We start from the raw sequence: 18,420 nt of genomic DNA on the forward strand, positions 1-18,420 counted from the left end.
AAGTTACAGGCGTTTCAATCAGTCAGATTTCTCCCTTTCACCTACCCTTATTTGATGTCGTAAAATCGAAAATGACAATTTAAAAAGATAGAGAATTTTCCAAGGTTTACAGTGATGATATTTTTTTTCCAACTTAATATGAAAATTTTTCGGTAAAATGCATTTTTCTACTCGACGTTAGCTATTACGCCCCCTAACGGTGGAGGTATGAACTTCAAAACAATTTCCAGTGTTTTCTTTTGTTTACTTTAGTGGTAAATTTTTTTACCGCAAGTCTCTACGATGAGTGGATCCTGAGATATAGCCGCTTACCTCGCTTATTTGCCCACCCTGTACAGTGCATCCCATTTTGGGTGAGACTGCCAGGTTTCTCGCTTGTTATTTAAGATAGAGCCTTGCAGTTTTCACGTTCCTACTTTTTCGTGAAACTCAAGTTGCTCTAATCAGATTTTGCATAACTGTTTCCGTTCAAAAGATACAGGGTGATTTTGGAAATTGATACTTTTCGGACCCCTTCTTTATCTCCGAAGTTATTAGGAATAATACTGAGGTAAAAACTACGTCTGAATCAGAATTCTGCGTAGAATCCAGTGGCGTACTCAATATTTTTTTTCGGGGTATGTTTTTGAAGATTCAACACAAACTTATGTTTTTTTCAATGGAACACCATGTGTATCATTACTTCGTTGAATTCGTTATTTTTTTCTCTTCAAAATGATATATGACACTATGTAGGTAGGATGTTCAGAAATGTTAAAAAAACACTAAAACATCAAATAATGATGATTTTTTGTTAATGGGCAATGGATTTCCCATAGAAAAGAAGAATCAATAATGATAACAATAATTTATAGCGATGACAGCTAGATCAGATTGATTGTTTTGCCTCCAATGCCTACTTGATAAAACAATGCTCCCAAATGCATAGTAGCCATAATAACAACAAGGATGTTTGTGTCATCAATGACCTACTACTTTTAAAAATCGAAAGTAATAATCCTCTTATTGAAACATAGAAAATTCATGGCCCATTTACAAAAAAATCATCATTATTTGACGTTTTAGGGTTTTTTTAACATTTCTGAACATCCTACCTACATAGTATCATATATCATTTTGAAGGGAAAAAAATAACGAATTCAACGAAGTAATGATATATAGGGTGTTCCATTAAAAAAAAATTTAGGTTTGTGTTGAATCTTCAAAACCATACCCCGAAAAAAAATATTAAGTACGCCACTGTATTCTACGCAGAATTCTGATTCAGACGTAGTTTTCAGCTCAGCATTATTTCTAATAATTTCGGAGATAAAGGAGGGGTCCGAAAAGTATCAATTTCCAAAATCATCCTGTATCTTTTGAACGGAAACAGTTATGCAGAATCTGATTAGACCAACTTGAGTTTCACGAAAAAGTAGGACAGGAACGTGAAAACCGCAAGGCTCTATCTTAAATAACAAGCGAGAAACCTGGCTGTCTCACCCAAAATGGGATGCACTGTACAGTGACAGCAGCAGGCGAGGTATCACCGATCACGCTCTGCGAAGAATCGGGTCTGTTAGAAAATCCGGACCTTATCTTAGAACTAACACTAGCACTAGAAAGTTGACCAACTTTTAACTAAGAACTAAGGGCTTAGGTAAAATATAGAAGTGCGCGTGCGCCGCATAGAATTTCAATATTAACGAGTAGGTACCAGTTTCTATCATTTTATGTTCCGTTATTCGTGTTTATCGATGAAAAGTATCAGGTGTATCTGAAAAAATTAAATTGAATTTTTTCACAATCAATATCAATGTTAAACATCAAAGCAAGAGAGTGTAGAAACGCCAATGAATTCTTAGGTTTAGTTCTTAGTTCTTTGCAATAGTGCATAAACCCACCATTAGTTAAAAGTTGGTTAACTTTCTAGTGCTAGTGTTAGTTCTTAGGTTTAGTCTTAAGGCCGATTCATATTATGCGAAACGTATCGTTTCAGACACCAAGCGAATCGATTGTCGGAACGGAGAGAGCGTTAAAATACTCATTCAAGGAGCGTTTCAGTTTGATTCAGGCAGTGGATAAATTGAGGTGCTAAAAAATGTTAAAACTTTCTCATAAAAAACTATGTGCTATTGCATTATTTCTAGATGAAGATGAAACAAGAGAAAAGTCAGTAAGAAGATTTAGTGTTACCCCAATATTCAAAAACAGAACCATCTTGTTTCAATTTGTCGGCAATTGCCTCCAATTTTTTTTCTTTTCGTTAGTATCATGATACAATCTGTGATTTAGAATTTCCTGCTCACACACTAAATATATTAATTTTTCGGAATACATTACCAACGATAATTACGTGTTCCAGAACTAAGCGCAACTGTCTGCTAATTCACATTATCCGTTCCGACACGTTCATACAGACTCTGCCCATACGACATCAGGCAAAATATTCTCTCGAAGAATACTGAACGCAACGGATGGCGAATGACACGATCGGTGATGGACAATGTGAATTACTTCATATAGTCTAAGATCCCGATATAAAACGACCTTCACCGAGATGCTTATTTGATAAAACGTATTTTATATTTAATTTAACATGTCAATAAATATATCACATATGGGTTGCCTAACAAATTTTAGTCCAGAGTAGGTTTAATTAATAATTAAAAAAAAATTTTTTTCAAACATTTCTCCGGTTTGCTCATTAGATAAATTCTATACCAATCGAAAGTATGAAGCCCATAGAATGTTCAAACGTTAGGTTGCCTATTTTTTTCCGGTCACAACCCTCGGGTAGCCAGGTATAAACAGGTCAATCTATACTAGCATTTTGCAACGGTCTGATTATTGAATCAAAATCAATAAGATTAAAGATTATTTCATTATGAACTCGGTGGTATAGGGTTGCCTGCGAAAAATCAGTCCAGAATCCCGGTTGTCGAATTTTAAAAAGTTAAATATTGCTGCGAGTGAATGTGTGCGACTGAGAGGTTCCAATCAACCATCTCATGCGATAGAAGAGGACACAGCATAGCAACTGTTTGAAGTCCGTCCAGTGAAAGAAAGAGAGTGCGCATGCTATTTGTTCTTGGAAATGAAAAGGATAGCGATAGACTCGTATACAGTGTGACCAGATTTAGTACAAATCTACTTTTTTAGTAGATTTTTCGCATTTTCATGGAGTTTTTAGTAGGAAGAAATCCTTTGGTAGATTTTAGTAGATTTTGGTAGATTTAAAAAATATAACCGAGACGAATGGATATATGGAAATTCGGATGTCTAGACTGTTTCTATGAATCAATTCATTGTTCATTCTCATTGAGGTTCTACGTTCTACGTGTTTCTAGAAGAACGTACCTACTTAAAGAAGTTTGGCTTGCCACTTCAGCAACTAGAAAGACTAATAATCGAACTGTTGATTGCATTAATTGCACCGATTTAGCGTTGAAGTTAGGAATCAAATTATGCCAAAGTCTTCCTGTCTTCCATGCATTTACTTTACAGGTTACGATTACACGGCAGCATTTTATAATAAAGGAAAAGTAAAACCTTTTCAGCTATTCTCGAAAAATGAAAAATATCAATCAGTTTTTGCATCATTAACAGATGCTGCTGATATTTTCATTGATGAAAAAATGAAGACCGTTCAAGAATTTACAGCTAGTATGTATGATATCAGGAACTGCACCAGTGTGAATGATGCGAGATATCGCATTTTTATGAAAAATTACTCTGCCAAAGAAGACAGCGAGCACTTCTCAGAAAAAATAAAAGGCTTCGACTCCAACTCCATACCACCATGCTGGATATCATTAATTCAGAAAATTTCACGAACTATTTTTGTAAATTCCATGTGGCTTAATGCAACGGATCCAATATGCGTGAAACTTCAGCCTGAGAACTGCGGTTGGTTCTTAGATGAATATTTAAAACCAGTAGGATTCATTGGGGATCATACATTTTTAAAGATAGAAGACATTGTCGAAAGAACTGAAACGGAAAGTGATGATGACGAAGAAGATTCAGAAGTTGAGATCATAGTTATATATCCGATGACTCGGAACCTGAATAATTTCAAAAAAATTTTGTATTTATAATTTTTCATGATAAACAGAATTATTTTTTTAATTGTTGTTTTTCATTTTGTCGTCTAATGATAAAGATGAAATTTGCAAGATTAGTATTATATATGTATTACTATAACCTTCTTTTTTAGTAAAGATACTTTAGTGTAATATAAAAAATATATACACATACATAATTAATTGATTAAAACAAAATTAAATAACTATTCCTCTATTTTAATAATTATCTACTCCAAAATTATGCACGCATACATGAGTCTATCGCTATCCTTTTCATTTAGTGTCACATAAAAAATATACAAACATAAATAATTAATTGATTAAAAAAAATTAAATAACTATTCATCTATTTTAATAATTATCTACTCCAAAATGATGCACGCATATACGAGTCTATCGCTATCCTTTTCATTTCCAACAACAAATAGCATGCGCACTCTCCTTCTTTCACTGGACGGACTTCAAACAGCTGCTATGCTGTGTCCTCTTCTATCGCATTAGATGGTTGATTGGGACCTCTCAGTCGCACACATTCACTCGCAGCAATATTTAACTTTTTAAAATTCGACAACCGGGATTCTGGACTGATTTTTCGCAGGCAATCCTATACCACCGTGTTTATAATAAAATAATCTTTAATCTTATTGATTTTGATTCAATAATCAGACCGTTGCAAAATGCTAGTATAGATTGACCTGTTTATACCTGGCTACCCGAGGGTTGTGACCGGAAAAAAATAGGCAACCTAACGTTTGCACATTCTATGGGCTTCATACTTTCGATTGGTATAGAATTTATCAAATAAGCAAACCGGTGAAATATTTGAAAAAACAAATTTTTTTAATTATTAATTAAACCTACTCTGGACTAAAATTTGTTAGGCAACCCATATGTGATATATTTATTGACATGTTAAATTAAATATAAAATACGTTTTATCAAATAAGCATCTCCGGTGAAGGTCGTTCTATATCGGGATCCTATACTAATATGAAACGCATCAAATGATATTTGTCGTAAACGATTCGCTTGGTGTCTGAAGCGATACGTGTCGGATAATATGAATCGACCTTTAGTTCTTAGGAATGGTGCATAAACCCACCATAACCGTTCAGGAAACCGCACTCTGATCACTTTAGGATTTTGGGACTGGGGGACTTTTTTGGGATTTTGAAATATCTCGGATTATTTCGGTTTTTTTTCGATTCACTGATTGAGGCAATAGATGTCGGGCCGGTTTGAGAGATATGGATTTCTTCGAATATGGTTATCATAAGTTACTCACTGAGTCACTGGTTCTGAAGCATAATTGCTTTCACGGGCTTATTGAGAAAGCTTTAATGTGATGAAATATGTTGTGATGTTGATTCGTTATAAATCAAGAAATGTTTTCAATCTGAGTTTTATTATGTGTATTAAGATTTTCATTTCAACTCTTCAAGAGTGCAATCCTACAAATATTTTGTTTTTATTGTAATAAACTGTTGGAAATTTATGTCTTGTAATTTTTCTTTCCTGCATCAGAAAAAAGTCTGTTCAGAACAAGAATTCCAATATTTCATTATCTTTTCGAATATTGCGCCTTCGCTATTGATCTTTTAGATTCGAAATCCTGTAACTCACAATCCACCTACAAGTATTGCAGAAACCTATAGGCAAATCATTTCGTTAAATATTAACGCTAGATGGCAGCCCCAGCGAAACCATATTACAGTGACTCGTAGACCTATAATAACATGGACTGGCTCCATAGACCTATGGACTAACCCTCACGTGGCTTCTACTCACTGCGCTCTGCGGACTATCGAAGAGAGAGAGGTGTTGTGAAGGAAGGTAGAAAGGAAGAAGGAAAGGTAGAAAACGCGAATTTACTAAGGGAATAGCGCGTTTTTAATTTTTTTTTGGAGAAATATCGAGTTTTTCGCATTAGTTGATTATTGAAATAGCTAAATGGCTATGGGAATAAAGCGTTTTTAATTTTTTTAATGAGAAATATTGAGTTATTCGGATGGAAATAGCTTGATATGGCTTTGGGAATAACGCGCTTTCAATTTTTTTTTACAAAAAAATATTGAGTTATTCGGATGAGAATAGTATTGAAATAGTTAAATGAATCACATAAGAATTGTATGGTACAGATTTTCATGTTATCTAAAATTTCTTTCAGAAAAAGGTGAATTTTATTGAGTGCTACCTGAAAGAAAATATTTTTTAATTTCTATTCCAGAGTTTTTAGATAGTTCAGTATATCAATAATATTATAGATAATTAAATTTATATTCGATATAATGTAGCTACAAGTGTAACTGAGCTTTAGGAAATTCAAAATTTGTGATAAGTAAAAATACAAAAGAAAATTTATGAAATTTTTAAAATTTTATATATTTTATCTTCTGAAAAAATAGCCCAAATATTTTTAGAAATAGACTGAGGAAATAAAATAGTGAGTGTTATTGGTAATGAAAGTGCCATATTTTTCCTATCGAAGGACAAATTCAGCCTTACGTTCCAAAAGTATACATCTTCCTCTACTCTAATGGTTTAAAAAAGTACTGCAAATTTTATACATGGGTTTATTATATTACCTTGTATCATCAAATATACAAGCACATATGGAAAAAAAACATATAATAAATATCAATATAAAAAAAATTATGATTAACATCCGACGAAGAGATTCGAATCAGGGCTTCGAAACTGGAATAACATGGTCAAAAATTCATAACTCCGTATCTATGAAGAGCAGGAATTTGCTATATAGTATTCATTATTATTTTAGTAACACATGTTCTCAATATCAAAATTGTATGGCTCCTTCCTTAAAAAAAAAAATTAATCACCACAAGAGAACACATAATATCAGTTCAAAAACCAATGTTTTGCCTTTAAACTTCCATCCTTGTCACAATACACCGATATCAATGGTCTCTCTCTAACGCCCAGTCCATGTTATTATAGCTGCTTTCCAGTCAGGTGCGTGTCACCCCGAGGCTCGGCGCACTAGAGCTTCGAGCCCTTGCTATGAGTGGAACGCGCCAAAACGGAACTGTCAAATTCATCGTAAACAAACCAGCTGTCTCGTAATATATGTGAAGTAACGGTCTTCTTTCTCTCTCACACCTGTCAGGGCTCGAAGCCCCGCAAATGCGGGGAGTGCTTCAGGGGAAAGGGGAAGGTAACGCGAGGGCTCGACGCCCTGTTTACTGGAACACTACAAGTGCGCTTCGGAGCTGTACCGAGGAGCTCCTGACGTTGGCTGGAAAGCACCTTATAGGTCTATGCAGTGACTTTATATGCTACAGTGACGACAAATTCGGCCATCCGCCATTAATGGTCGGCGAAAAAAAATAGATTCAAACCTTAGAATATAGATAGATTATTAATGTTCTAAGATTCAAACGTTAACCTTTAGAATATAGATTATTAATGTTCTAAGCGTTAACCGGTGTTTTAAGATTCAGATTATCGACTGCTCATGCGCGAAAGATGGTCGACCTCTAGTTTCTTTTGATAACATCTTCACATTTTAGGGGGTTTGAACCCCCTAAACCAGTCACAATCACTAATAAGTTAAACAAGAATGCTTCAAAGCACGTGAAACAGCCCGGCACTCGAATGTGAATGCCGTGTCGTCACTGTAGTATATAGTCACTGTAAACCATATTGCAAATATTGTTAAATTAATATTGAGCATTCGTTGTAAACCAGAAAGAGCCAGTCAAATGTTTTTTTTTTCTTGAGGCAGGAAAATATCCATTTTTTTGGGTTTTTTTTTTAATAATATATGGTCCTATGAATTAGCGGATATTTTTTCGGATGGCGCGGATTTTTCGACATAGAATTCGGATTTTTCAGTGAAGTGTCATTGGCAAGACTGGATCTGTGAGGTAGAGTATAGAATATTCTATCACAGATTACTAGGTGATTCTATGCTCTAAGGTGAGCGCTCAGTGACCTGATTTGTAATTACTCTTTCCGCTGAACGCACTCAAGGATGGAAAGATTAATGGATAGATTGGTTTTTGGAATAACGCGTTTTCAAATTTTTTTTAGATAAATATTAAGTTATTCGGAAGAGAAGAGTATTAGAATAGCTAACTGAATCACATTTAGGAACAGATTTTCATGATATCCAAAATCTTTCAGAAATAAGCAAATTTGATGGAGTCGTATCTGAAAGGAAATATCCCATTTTTTCTATTCCAGAGTATTTAATAAATAAACAATAAAGATAATGTAAAGTAGTTGTTGTGTCCTCCAGAGTTGAACCAATTAATAAATATAATGGAATTTATATTCGATATTATGTAGCTACAAGTTTGATAAATAATATCACAGACAAATTTTATACAATGGTTTATTAATTTTCCTTTTATCACAGAATCTTTAGAAAAAGATCATGGAGATTATTTATTTTTTTATTACTCCTGGATAGTTTGCAGTGAAGATAATTGTTTACCTTTCTGTATTTCTGTATGACTGCCTGGGAAACATTCCAGTATTGTTGCCGTTTTACTGGGCATTCAAGATCCGATTCTTCGAAATCTCCCACATGTATAGGAAATCTCTTTCTGAAAAGAATGAAAAATATTTACATAAAACAAATTTCAAATAGTTGTTTAATTACCTTTTTCTAACATTTGTCCCAAATTTGGGAGGAGGTGTTGATTCATGTCTAATAGTGATGATAATATTTGAATTATGAGGGGATGCTTCAGAAGTAGAGGGAATTTGATATTGCTCTACAACATGTATTTCTTCAACATATTGCTCTTTAACATGTTGTTCTTCAATACGTTGCTCTTCAAAATTTTGTTTTTCTACATGACTCTCTTCAACATGTTGTTCTTCAAAATTTTGTATTTGAATTATTGTATTTGAATTATGAGGGGATGCTTCAGAAGTAGAGGGAATTTGATATTGTTCTACAACATGTATTTCTTCAACATATTGCTCTTTAACATGTTGTTCTTCAATACGTTGCTCTTCAAAATTTTGTTTTTCTACATGATTCTCTTCAACATGTTGTTCTTCAAAATTTTGTTTTTCAATATTTTTTCCTTTAACATGTTGTTCTTCAACATGTTGCTCTTCAACATTTTGTTTTTCAACATGTTCTTCAACACTTTGTTTTTCAATATGTTTTCCTTCAATATGTTGTTCTTCAACATGTTTTCCTTTAGCATGTTGTTCTTCAACACATTGCTCTTCAACATTATGTTTTTCAACATGTTGTTCTTTAACATGAAATATTCCAGAACCTTTGGCAGAAGTCAAGTCTAGGTTTGGAGTATCTGGAACATTTTAAATAAATGTTTATATTAAATGGTGAAAAGCGAAACTTGGAAGGCATAAAAATAATACTGCTTCAACGGTATATACATGATCTCTGCAAATATATAATTACAAGGCAGGTCAACAAGGGGCTATGATTACAGCAGTACCAGCTTTTGTATGTTGGGGGACCCATAATAAATTTGAAAAGAAATTTGTAGCAAATCTAGGAACAAGGCTCCAAAATTTAATAAAAAAAAATCAAATTTTAAGAAAATGTATTAAGTGACAGCAACAACTTACTTTCAGTGGCATTTGTAATCAATTTTTTCTTTGTAGTTTTTATCTTAGGACCTAAACCGGGGCAATTAAAAATCGATGGTACTGCTCCTTCCTTCAAAACTTTATTTCTATAGGGATTGAGATAATAGTCCTCTGTTTTGAAGTGATTACTACATATTACGGTTGTGGGAGAAGGATTGAAGTCTTTCCTCCTCATTGCCGTCACCCATTTCTGTCTTATCTCTTCATTTTTCGGAAACCTGTGAAAATATTGAACAAAATAAAGGATAAATCACTTCATCATAAAGTGTTTCATGATGAACTTAACACTTACTTACCTATGAAATTTCACGCCCGACCCTTTTTTTGATCTAACACTACAATTATAAGCTGCACACGAAGAAGGCATATTCAAAACTGTTAATTAGGTACTTCTAATATAGGCATTGTGGCACCAGAATTACAAGAAACGTATTCAAAACTTTAGAACATTAATAATATCCATATTCTAAGTTCAAAAATAATATTTTGCCATTAACCATTCTTTCCTTGTCTTGTCTTATCATTTATCTATGGTCTTGTCACTGATTGATCATAAATTAACGAAGTAGACTTACTGCGTTCGGAAATACACACCGGTGCACAGTGATCGGTGTAAGGTAGGGATGTGTCGTTCACGAACGAACGAATCAAAAGACCCGGGTCTTCAGAACGAATGGTTCGATCGGGTCGTCTCTCTGAAAATGATTCGTTCGTTCGAACCGATCCGAATGAGCCAAACTTTCACATTCAGTTCATTCAATCTGAGGATCTTTTAGGACCCAAAGATCCATAAAATGGTTCGTTATCCGAGCCTAGGTAGATGGGTTTCGGTTTGGACTGACCTTAAAGGAACATAATTGTGGTAGTAATAAAAATCATCCATTTCGCAAATGGATCATCGGCTCGGCACTTGGCACCCGGTTTTGAAGAAAGATGATAGATAGTAAAAGAAACTGGGCTCTGTAATTGCACTCTCTTAGATGCACCAATTATTATTTCTTGAAAATGTTGTGAAATTTTTTTAACTATCTATTCAAACCTAACTTTGTAAAGTTGATCAAAATGAATATTTTTCGGGAACAAAATATATTAATTAGGATTAATATCAGTTTACGGGATTTCAGATCTTCTGTATTTATTTGGTTGGAATAGATACAGATAATGATCATTAGGTAGTTTTCGTTAAAATTAATAATTCAAGACCTCGTGAATTTAGTGTTCTGTACAATGTAAATTCATGATTAACTTCTACTTCTTCATTAGTCATTTAAACATTCCAAAATCATCAATTTGAACGAGGAATATATATTTGATTTTGAAATTTTTTCGAGGGGTCCATAATCATCTCATGAACCAGATATCAATTTATTATATTCTGTCATCTCAGTAACTTATAACTTTATGATGGATAATCTCCTTTATGTTTATGATTATGTCTCAAAAAAATCATTATCTCAAATTCACGATCCGATTAAAAACATACCGACTAACAAATACAAAGCTGATAATAACTTAACATTCTTTAAAAAGAAAAAAAACAAAGAACGAAAGAACCAGGTCTACGGATCTTTGAATCATGCGCAAATCGTATATGATTCGATCTGAGCTAGTGAGCTGAAAAGAACCATTGGGTCAATTGAACGGGTCTTTTGAACCGGGTCGTCTCAGCCATGGATCTGGTTCGACCCGGTTCGCCGAAATTGAACGAACCACACATCCCTAGTGTAAGGCACAGAACACTAACGCTGTGTCCTGCTTGAGCGAACTATTGCGAGCTCGATTGCGAGCGACCCGACCAAAGCGAATTTATCAAACCTTGGAATATAATAGCGCTGTCCTACGTGCAGTCGTATCGGTCGTAAAACTGTTTGACGCGAATTTCACGTGATGTCCGCGATCAAATTATTTGATATATCTGCGCGAAATTCGCGCAACTGATCTTCCGCAATGCAAAATCCCAACCCCAACCATATATTTGTCTCGCCGTGTCGTTTTTGTAGATTTCAACGTAGGACACTGAAAGTCGCGCTGATCACATCGCTCGCGTAGTACATAAAATTCGCGTCGTTCGCGTCGTAACATTAGTCGCTCACGTAGGACATAGGGTAAATTTATAAGGTGTAAAGGCGGCCACTCACGAGGCTACCATTCGGTTATTACCTCGGACCACTCGGACTTGTCAGAACCGTTCGTTTATTACATCCAGATTGAGGGGAATACACATCTGGAGCGTTCGGCAAAGATATCTGATCAATCAGATGTCGATCTTATTCGTCGGACGTTTTCGACCTAGCAAAACGATTTTATCCACAGAGTTTACCTTTGTCTATGAATTATTGGATTTTATCTGTCTATAATGCTTGTTTGTTTATAAAAATTAATATTTCGTCGTAGTTTGTATTGAAAAATTTCAATACCTAACTTGTTATACTTCTATAATTGGATTTTAAATAAAATTATGGGTATGGAATGCCGATAACAAATGAATAGGCAGTGTGTAAATTTTTGGAATGAGATATCTGGTGGTGACTTTGGACAATATCATTAGTAAGACTTTGGGGACAGATAATTTTTTCGTGTAATTTATAAAGCGTTGTGCATGTTCAGTTTATTCAGAAGAGCGATGGACATTCAAGCTAGGGATATGAAGAAAAAGGCCAAGCTTTTAAAAAAGCTGACCATGTTTACAATATATGAAGCGGACTGGTTTCATTACTTCTAAATAAATGAGACAGACTTCAGTGAATTTTCCACCTTATTATATCGAAATTATGTAATGGATGAAGCAGAAGAAATTTACTTCCTCATGGGTATCGACTGGGACATCAGTGTCCCAGAAGTATTTTATAAATGTCCTGTTCGGCAATAAATATACCCAGCATGGAATTAATTGGGATTATAAAGCCAGATCAGTGTATTCAAGGTACTATATCTATATTTGTGTCAGCTAATAGTTTATTATCATACGAAAGTTTCAGAGAAAAAAATACCATATTTTAGCTCTGTGCCTTCGGCTTGACCTTTCGGAGATTACCCCTGAATAAGATGCATAGAATACCTGGTGTGTTCTGTGTTTACTGATTCGATTTTGTTTCAGACTTTTTGAGAGACCCACCTGTTGCTTTGGTGGTCTGCTTCACCAGAGTTGTAAGGTGGCGCTCTTTAAAATTTTTCGAATTCCCGCATCTGCCTGTTGCCATTTAAAAAGGAAATACTGATTTTAGACTCTGCAAACATTCACAATAAATTACAATTCAGTTCATATCGAATTTTTAATCAAATTAATGGAATATAATGACAGACCATAGAATATTATTATTCTATACTCAAAGTTCACGACAAGAGCGTAGAAATAGGAGGATACTGGGGGTAATTACACGGTGCTCCTAAATTGGAGATTCAAATGAACATGACAGATTTCCGGATCATTTTAAGGAAAAAAGTCCTATAACATGAGTCCCCAAACATTTTGTTTTGAGATACATGTGTTGAAGTTCAAGTTATTTTCTCGTATAATCTTCCCTTCACAAGATATTTAATATGAATTGGCCATAGATATTCCAGTTTGAAGTTTTCACTATGTGATATGCTAATTTCGAATGCAAATCTACAGGGTGATATATTTTCTGGAAGGATGATGCCTGCTTCCTTCCTCCAAAACTATATTTTGGTGAATGGCTGTTAGTTTAGAAGAATGTAGAAAAAAAAATTTTGGTCCAGTACTACACTTTTTGGTTTGTTATAGTTTTGTCGTATCTGCTATCGATTTCGAGAAAAATCTCTAGTAATCCTCAGGAAAATCCAAATTTTTATAAAGATCCAGCTAGTAAGCTCTAATGAATGCATTAATTATAAGTTTTGGTATTTATTTACCTAATCTGTAGCGAAGATTAATAAATATTTGATAAACTGTACGACACACTAGAAACAACCTGTATATTGAAAGCAAAGCCTTTGTGGGCTCATATTCATGAAACTTTTTTTTCTCAAAATTATCCGAGTAATTCCTCTACAATCTACTTCCCAAGATGAAATCGAAGCTGCACAAGGTCTATTACAACTTCTTCAGGGTCAGCCTGATTATAATGGGCCTAAAACTTTTAAGGATTCCGAAGTGCAAGTGAATACTCTTAAAGTATCTTCTTTGTATGACCTGATAACAACTGATAGTGCTCTAAAAAGTTTTAATGGTCTCAATAATATGAAACAATTAGAAACAATAGTAGAAGCAGTACAATCTATTTACAGTGATCAAAGATCACATCGTTTAACAATCAAGCAGCGTATTGTTTTAGTTTTTACAAAATTGAAATGTGATCTTTCATATGTGACATTATCTGTTTTATTTGGCATTTCACAAGAATTGTGCCAAAGATACATTGTCTTTAAATCTAAGGTACCTTTACACAATATTGGAAAAAATTCCTCAGAAATATTTGGACAAGTACTATGAAATTCTATATATTTTTTTTTCAGGGCACACTGATGATACTTCTCTATCATATCTTAATTATTTCAGAATAGTCGTATACTATGCCGAATATATTTTCAAAATAAATACATTTCATAAGTGAAATATTTTCAATTGAATTCTCATTATTTTTGATGATTCATTAGTCAAGCAATGATATAATTCGTTAAATAGGTATCAATATGAGTAGTTTTAAGTAACCTAGTTATATAAATTAATTTTTAGAAACATTTTATGTAAATTCAGTTATCTCTTAATAAATAAATAAAAATGGATATGCGACTCTCTGTAGTATTCTTAAAAATATTCAATACATAAGCATTTGTAAAATTTTGTTGAGACTGTATAATTGAAGGGTAACGTGAAGTAATTAATTCGGATAATTAAAAAAACCTTTCAACTAAAGTTTATTAGTCATGCAAATAACATGTAACATTTTTATTATGTGACCAGCATTTAAAACTTCTTCACCTTCATAAACACTCCTAGAAGTGTTTGTGTCTTTAAGATACCCCAAGTATTCTACTAAACTCAGTCTTGCCATTTGGACCTAAAAAAGGTACTATTACTATTAGAATCCTGTAGTATAATAATGTTGAATGAACCGTTCACAGTTCACATATTATATGCACACGATTGTTATTCGTCATTTTTCGAAGTTTTCCATCCTTGCATAACTTTCAATATCACTAGACTGAACTGAAACAAATGATGATATCTACCGCCTTTACCTAAAATGAAAATATTATATACAAAGTAACACACTTGTTCACTATAGAAGACCGAAAAGTTTTTATATTTATTGTAAAATCAAATTTTAATAACGTAAATACACACAACTAATACAACAAAACACTCCAATGTCAACATTTATAGTTCTACGTCTGCTCACCTTGGCGCTGCATTCTTATTTTCAGATTACTATATTCTAAGTGGTGCATAAACCCACCATATAGAGCATAGACAAATATTCATTTCTCTATGTCATTATCAGATTATCTACATCTACTTATCTGTGGTTGTTATTTCTTCATGAAGAGTGTCGTGCACAGATTACGGATATCATAGATGGGACACTCCCCTACCTAAAATAGAATCATTTGAAATTAGCTCCCCCTGGCGACCGGGCCAAGAACAAACTCGACAAACGCGGGAAATTTGAAGTGAGTGGTTTTCCTATACTTGTTTTGAATTTATTAACGAAATATTAAGCAATTCAAATGGAGTTTGGTGCTATGATGACCAAAAACCATTTGAATTTTTTTATAAATAACTGGTATAATATGTGATGATATTACATTTTGTGCAAATAAAAGTCGATAGTAGAATAAACATATAATTTATTAGCAGTAAACAAAAATAAAAAAATCAACAAAGAATAAACAATATATGTATAAATATATCAACATTGAAATAATAAAGGAGCATCAACATTAAATAAATAAATTTTTTCAGTCAACAACCTCCTCTTAAAGTAAACGAAAGCTTTCAAAGTCAAAATAAAATTTTTTATGGTAGGTACCACCACATTTTTTTTTTTCATCATAAAAATACATGTTTTCAAAAAATTTTATTGATTTTTTCCAAAAGATTTCATGTTCTGATTTTGTGGTTATTGGTTCCTTCAAAAACTTACCCTGTGTATTTCGAATCTTTGATACATTGAGAGAATCAATCAGTGCATACAGTACCTACAAAAAATCAAATGTTCATCAGAATTCAAAAACCAACAAAGTAGAAACATACTACATCCTATAACTATTACTGAAATATATACTATGTAACGCCTAATTCTTAGTATCGTTTAAACCAGAATATACTACAGCTCCATTGGACAGTACACATGGAACAAAAATTTAAGGGGTTTAAATATGAATAAAATTGAGTAATTCGATAAAATTACCTGGAATACTGATTGTAGGTACGGCATTGCAAGTAAGACCACGATGGCTTCCTGGAAGATGATATTTTTTATCAAAATGTGAATGGCACACAAAATAACCTTCATAAATTCGATGCCTACTGAATTGTTGCCAATATCTTGGTTGGATCATTTGGAGCCAGTTATTGAATTAATCCAAATTACTCTTAGGGAAATGATTTCTTGTACTTGTCTCATCGGTACATCCTTGTACACAACATTTCTTTAGTCTAGGCATTCTGATAAATTAATATATGCATTATTTATTTAATTGAAACTTGTTAGATTGAAGCACTTACCTCGAAATTTGGAAGTATATTTTTTTCTTCAAATGAATTTCTACGGCGTACGAGAATTGTACTTAGTTGAACAACTTCAATGACAAACGTCCATTTTCAGCTTCTAGGTTAAAATAATATTGCAAGAGCAAACCAAACGTAAACAAATGACTTGCAGCGGTTCCAAGCGCTCGGGCCAAGAACTAAAACTTAATTTCGGGTGGGGGAAGGCGAGTGTTCTATCTACAGTCCATAAAGGAATTATTGACATCCCGGGTGGCTTTGGAAAATTGAAATTAAGTTGGTACTGGCTCATTCAGTAACATTTTCAATTGCAGATTTCGGGTTGGCATTTGAAATGTCATTGACAGGAGGTTAGATTTCAACTTGTTTGTGTTTGTTTTGTTCGAAAAAATTTTGAAACTTAAAAGTTGTATCAATTTCAAACACACATTGATTAGTTTATTTGAGTATTTCTCACAGTACTGTTTGAAAAAAGAAGAAGGCAAGTCGTTACAACCTGGATTATTAGTGGAAGAAAACCTGTGCAATACAATTTCACCTTCAAAGAATCATCGAATGATTGATTGTTACCAGGAGCCGAGCCGAGATTTCATGGTGAATACAGAGAATATTTGCAACAAAATGTGAAATTCATTTATCTGGAGGAAACTTGGTTATTTGAAAATGCCAGCATTATTCAACAGTGGACTCTAGAAAGAAAACAAAATGTTTTTCAAGTATATTCAAGGGTAAAAATAGAAGGAGCACTATTTTGAATGCTGGATATTTGGATTTTTACCTGGATGTTTTGTTTTGACAGTGGTGATCATGAGGATTTTATAAATCTATGAAGAGAGAATTATTTTATAATTGGATTGCTAAAAAAAGTCTTGGCATTGCATCTATAGTTTATATTCTATATTGAAATTAAGTATTGTTATATCTGTTTTTTGTTCTTCAATGAGTAATCCAAAAATCTAATAAATTCCAATTGCTTTATAGAATTTTTACTGAGTATTTAATCGAAAAATATATTCAGAAGAGTAACTTCAAGAATTTCTTCACCTCTTACCCACTTGAAGATAATAATAGAATGCAATTAAATTTTAAAATTCACAAATTAAAAATAATTTCATGCAAAAATGCTTTTAGTGAGTGAGTTAAAGCTGTTATGGGCAAAATAATTTATGTAATTCAATAGAAACTAGTATAAAAGCATTTCAATAAAAAACAGAAAATTCGAGTACAAATAATACCTATATTTTTCATACAAGTTTAATCAATCATTCATGTCAGTTCCAATAAATAGGTACTTTAGAAAGTAATTTACACATCGGCTGATAAATTGGTTCCAATTTTGAAAGTTACAGTACAACTGTGATGTCAAAATTTTTCATATACTAAATGGATTCTTTGAATTTTATTTCTGTCTTATTATAATATGGCTCTTTCATTCACTAAGCTACACTATTTAAATTTATCAACCAGTTTTTTCTGTTTTCTTCACCAGTTTAGACACCACAGTTAAAATGATCCATAAGAGTTATTTGATAAGAATTTTGCAAGCAGGTTGGTATCCAGTGTCCATCAGTAATGCAACAATTTTTGAAGAGCCTTTGGTGAAAAGGAATATGCATATTTTAATGATCTTCAAAGGGATCTTTCATGGGCGACTCTTAAATGAATATATATCTCTTCATTGGATTTCCTTGAAATGAGATTTCACTATATTTTTACGTTATATAATCTGAATTTCAATTTATGAAATCATGACTGTATGCGTCCCTTCGTAATAATAGTAATTTCGAAAATTCAGGATCTTTCGGATACAAAAATGATGAAAATAATTTAAACTGGTTATTTCTATGATGAACCATAGCAATTTTTAGTGATATTTTTGTAACCAGAAATAAAGCCGCGACTAGACGTTCATGGCCTACTTCGATGTCAATAATTCCTGAATGGACTGTATGTTATCCGTAATCTGTGGTGTCGTGACTCGTGGGTATATAAATATTTTTAGTCGGGGAAGAAAAGACAAGCTTCATGCTAACGTGCACAGTTCTCGAATTGTACTTGTAC

At 33.2% G+C, this 18,420-nt stretch overlaps 1 protein-coding gene and 1 long non-coding RNA gene across 4 annotated transcripts; both read right to left on the minus strand.

The window, feature by feature from the left end:
* Positions 1-8,410: 8,410 nt before the first annotated feature.
* On the minus strand, positions 8,411-10,192 carry LOC123671002 (THAP domain-containing protein 1-like). 2 transcript variants are annotated; one of them, XM_045604631.1, is made up of 5 exons: positions 9,962-10,182; positions 9,645-9,883; positions 9,086-9,361; positions 8,695-8,932; positions 8,411-8,638 (listed from the first exon to the last, which is right to left on the minus strand). In XM_045604631.1, the coding sequence occupies exons 1-5, from the start codon at positions 10,030-10,032 to the stop codon at positions 8,443-8,445; spliced, it is 1,020 nt and encodes a 339-aa protein (XP_045460587.1). In that variant the 5' UTR covers positions 10,033-10,182; the 3' UTR covers positions 8,411-8,442. The 2 variants fall into 2 exon arrangements, with proteins under 2 accessions (XP_045460587.1, XP_045460585.1); XM_045604629.1 differs by having other exon boundaries at positions 8,695-9,361; positions 9,962-10,192.
* Positions 10,193-15,559: 5,367 nt separating this feature from the next.
* Positions 15,560-16,545, minus strand: LOC123681350. Of its 2 annotated transcripts, none has more exons than XR_006747686.1 (3): positions 16,357-16,545; positions 15,883-16,296; positions 15,560-15,827 (listed from the first exon to the last, which is right to left on the minus strand). It is a non-coding gene; the product is annotated as an uncharacterized LOC123681350 (long non-coding RNA). The 2 variants fall into 2 exon arrangements; XR_006747687.1 differs by having other exon boundaries at positions 15,561-15,827; positions 16,040-16,296; positions 16,357-16,542.
* Between the last annotated feature and the right edge of the window lie 1,875 nt (positions 16,546-18,420).

Source organism: Harmonia axyridis, chromosome 1 (assembly GCF_914767665.1).
Source record: "Harmonia axyridis chromosome 1, icHarAxyr1.1, whole genome shotgun sequence".
NCBI lineage: Eukaryota > Metazoa > Arthropoda > Insecta > Coleoptera > Coccinellidae > Harmonia > Harmonia axyridis.

Bases quoted from the DNA above. Each gene is read 5' to 3' on its own strand.
- LOC123671002 (XM_045604629.1), bottom strand. From the start codon at position 10,032: ATGCCTTCTTCGTGTGCAGCTTATAATTGTAGTGTTAGATCAAAAAAA. The intron at 9,362-9,644 runs GTAAGTTGTTGC...AAAATGTTCCAG, and splicing joins GATTACAAATGCCACTGAAA to ATACTCCAAACCTAGACTTG. The intron at 8,639-8,694 runs GTAATTAAACAA...CATTCTTTTCAG, and splicing joins GGGACAAATGTTAGAAAAAG to AAAGAGATTTCCTATACATG.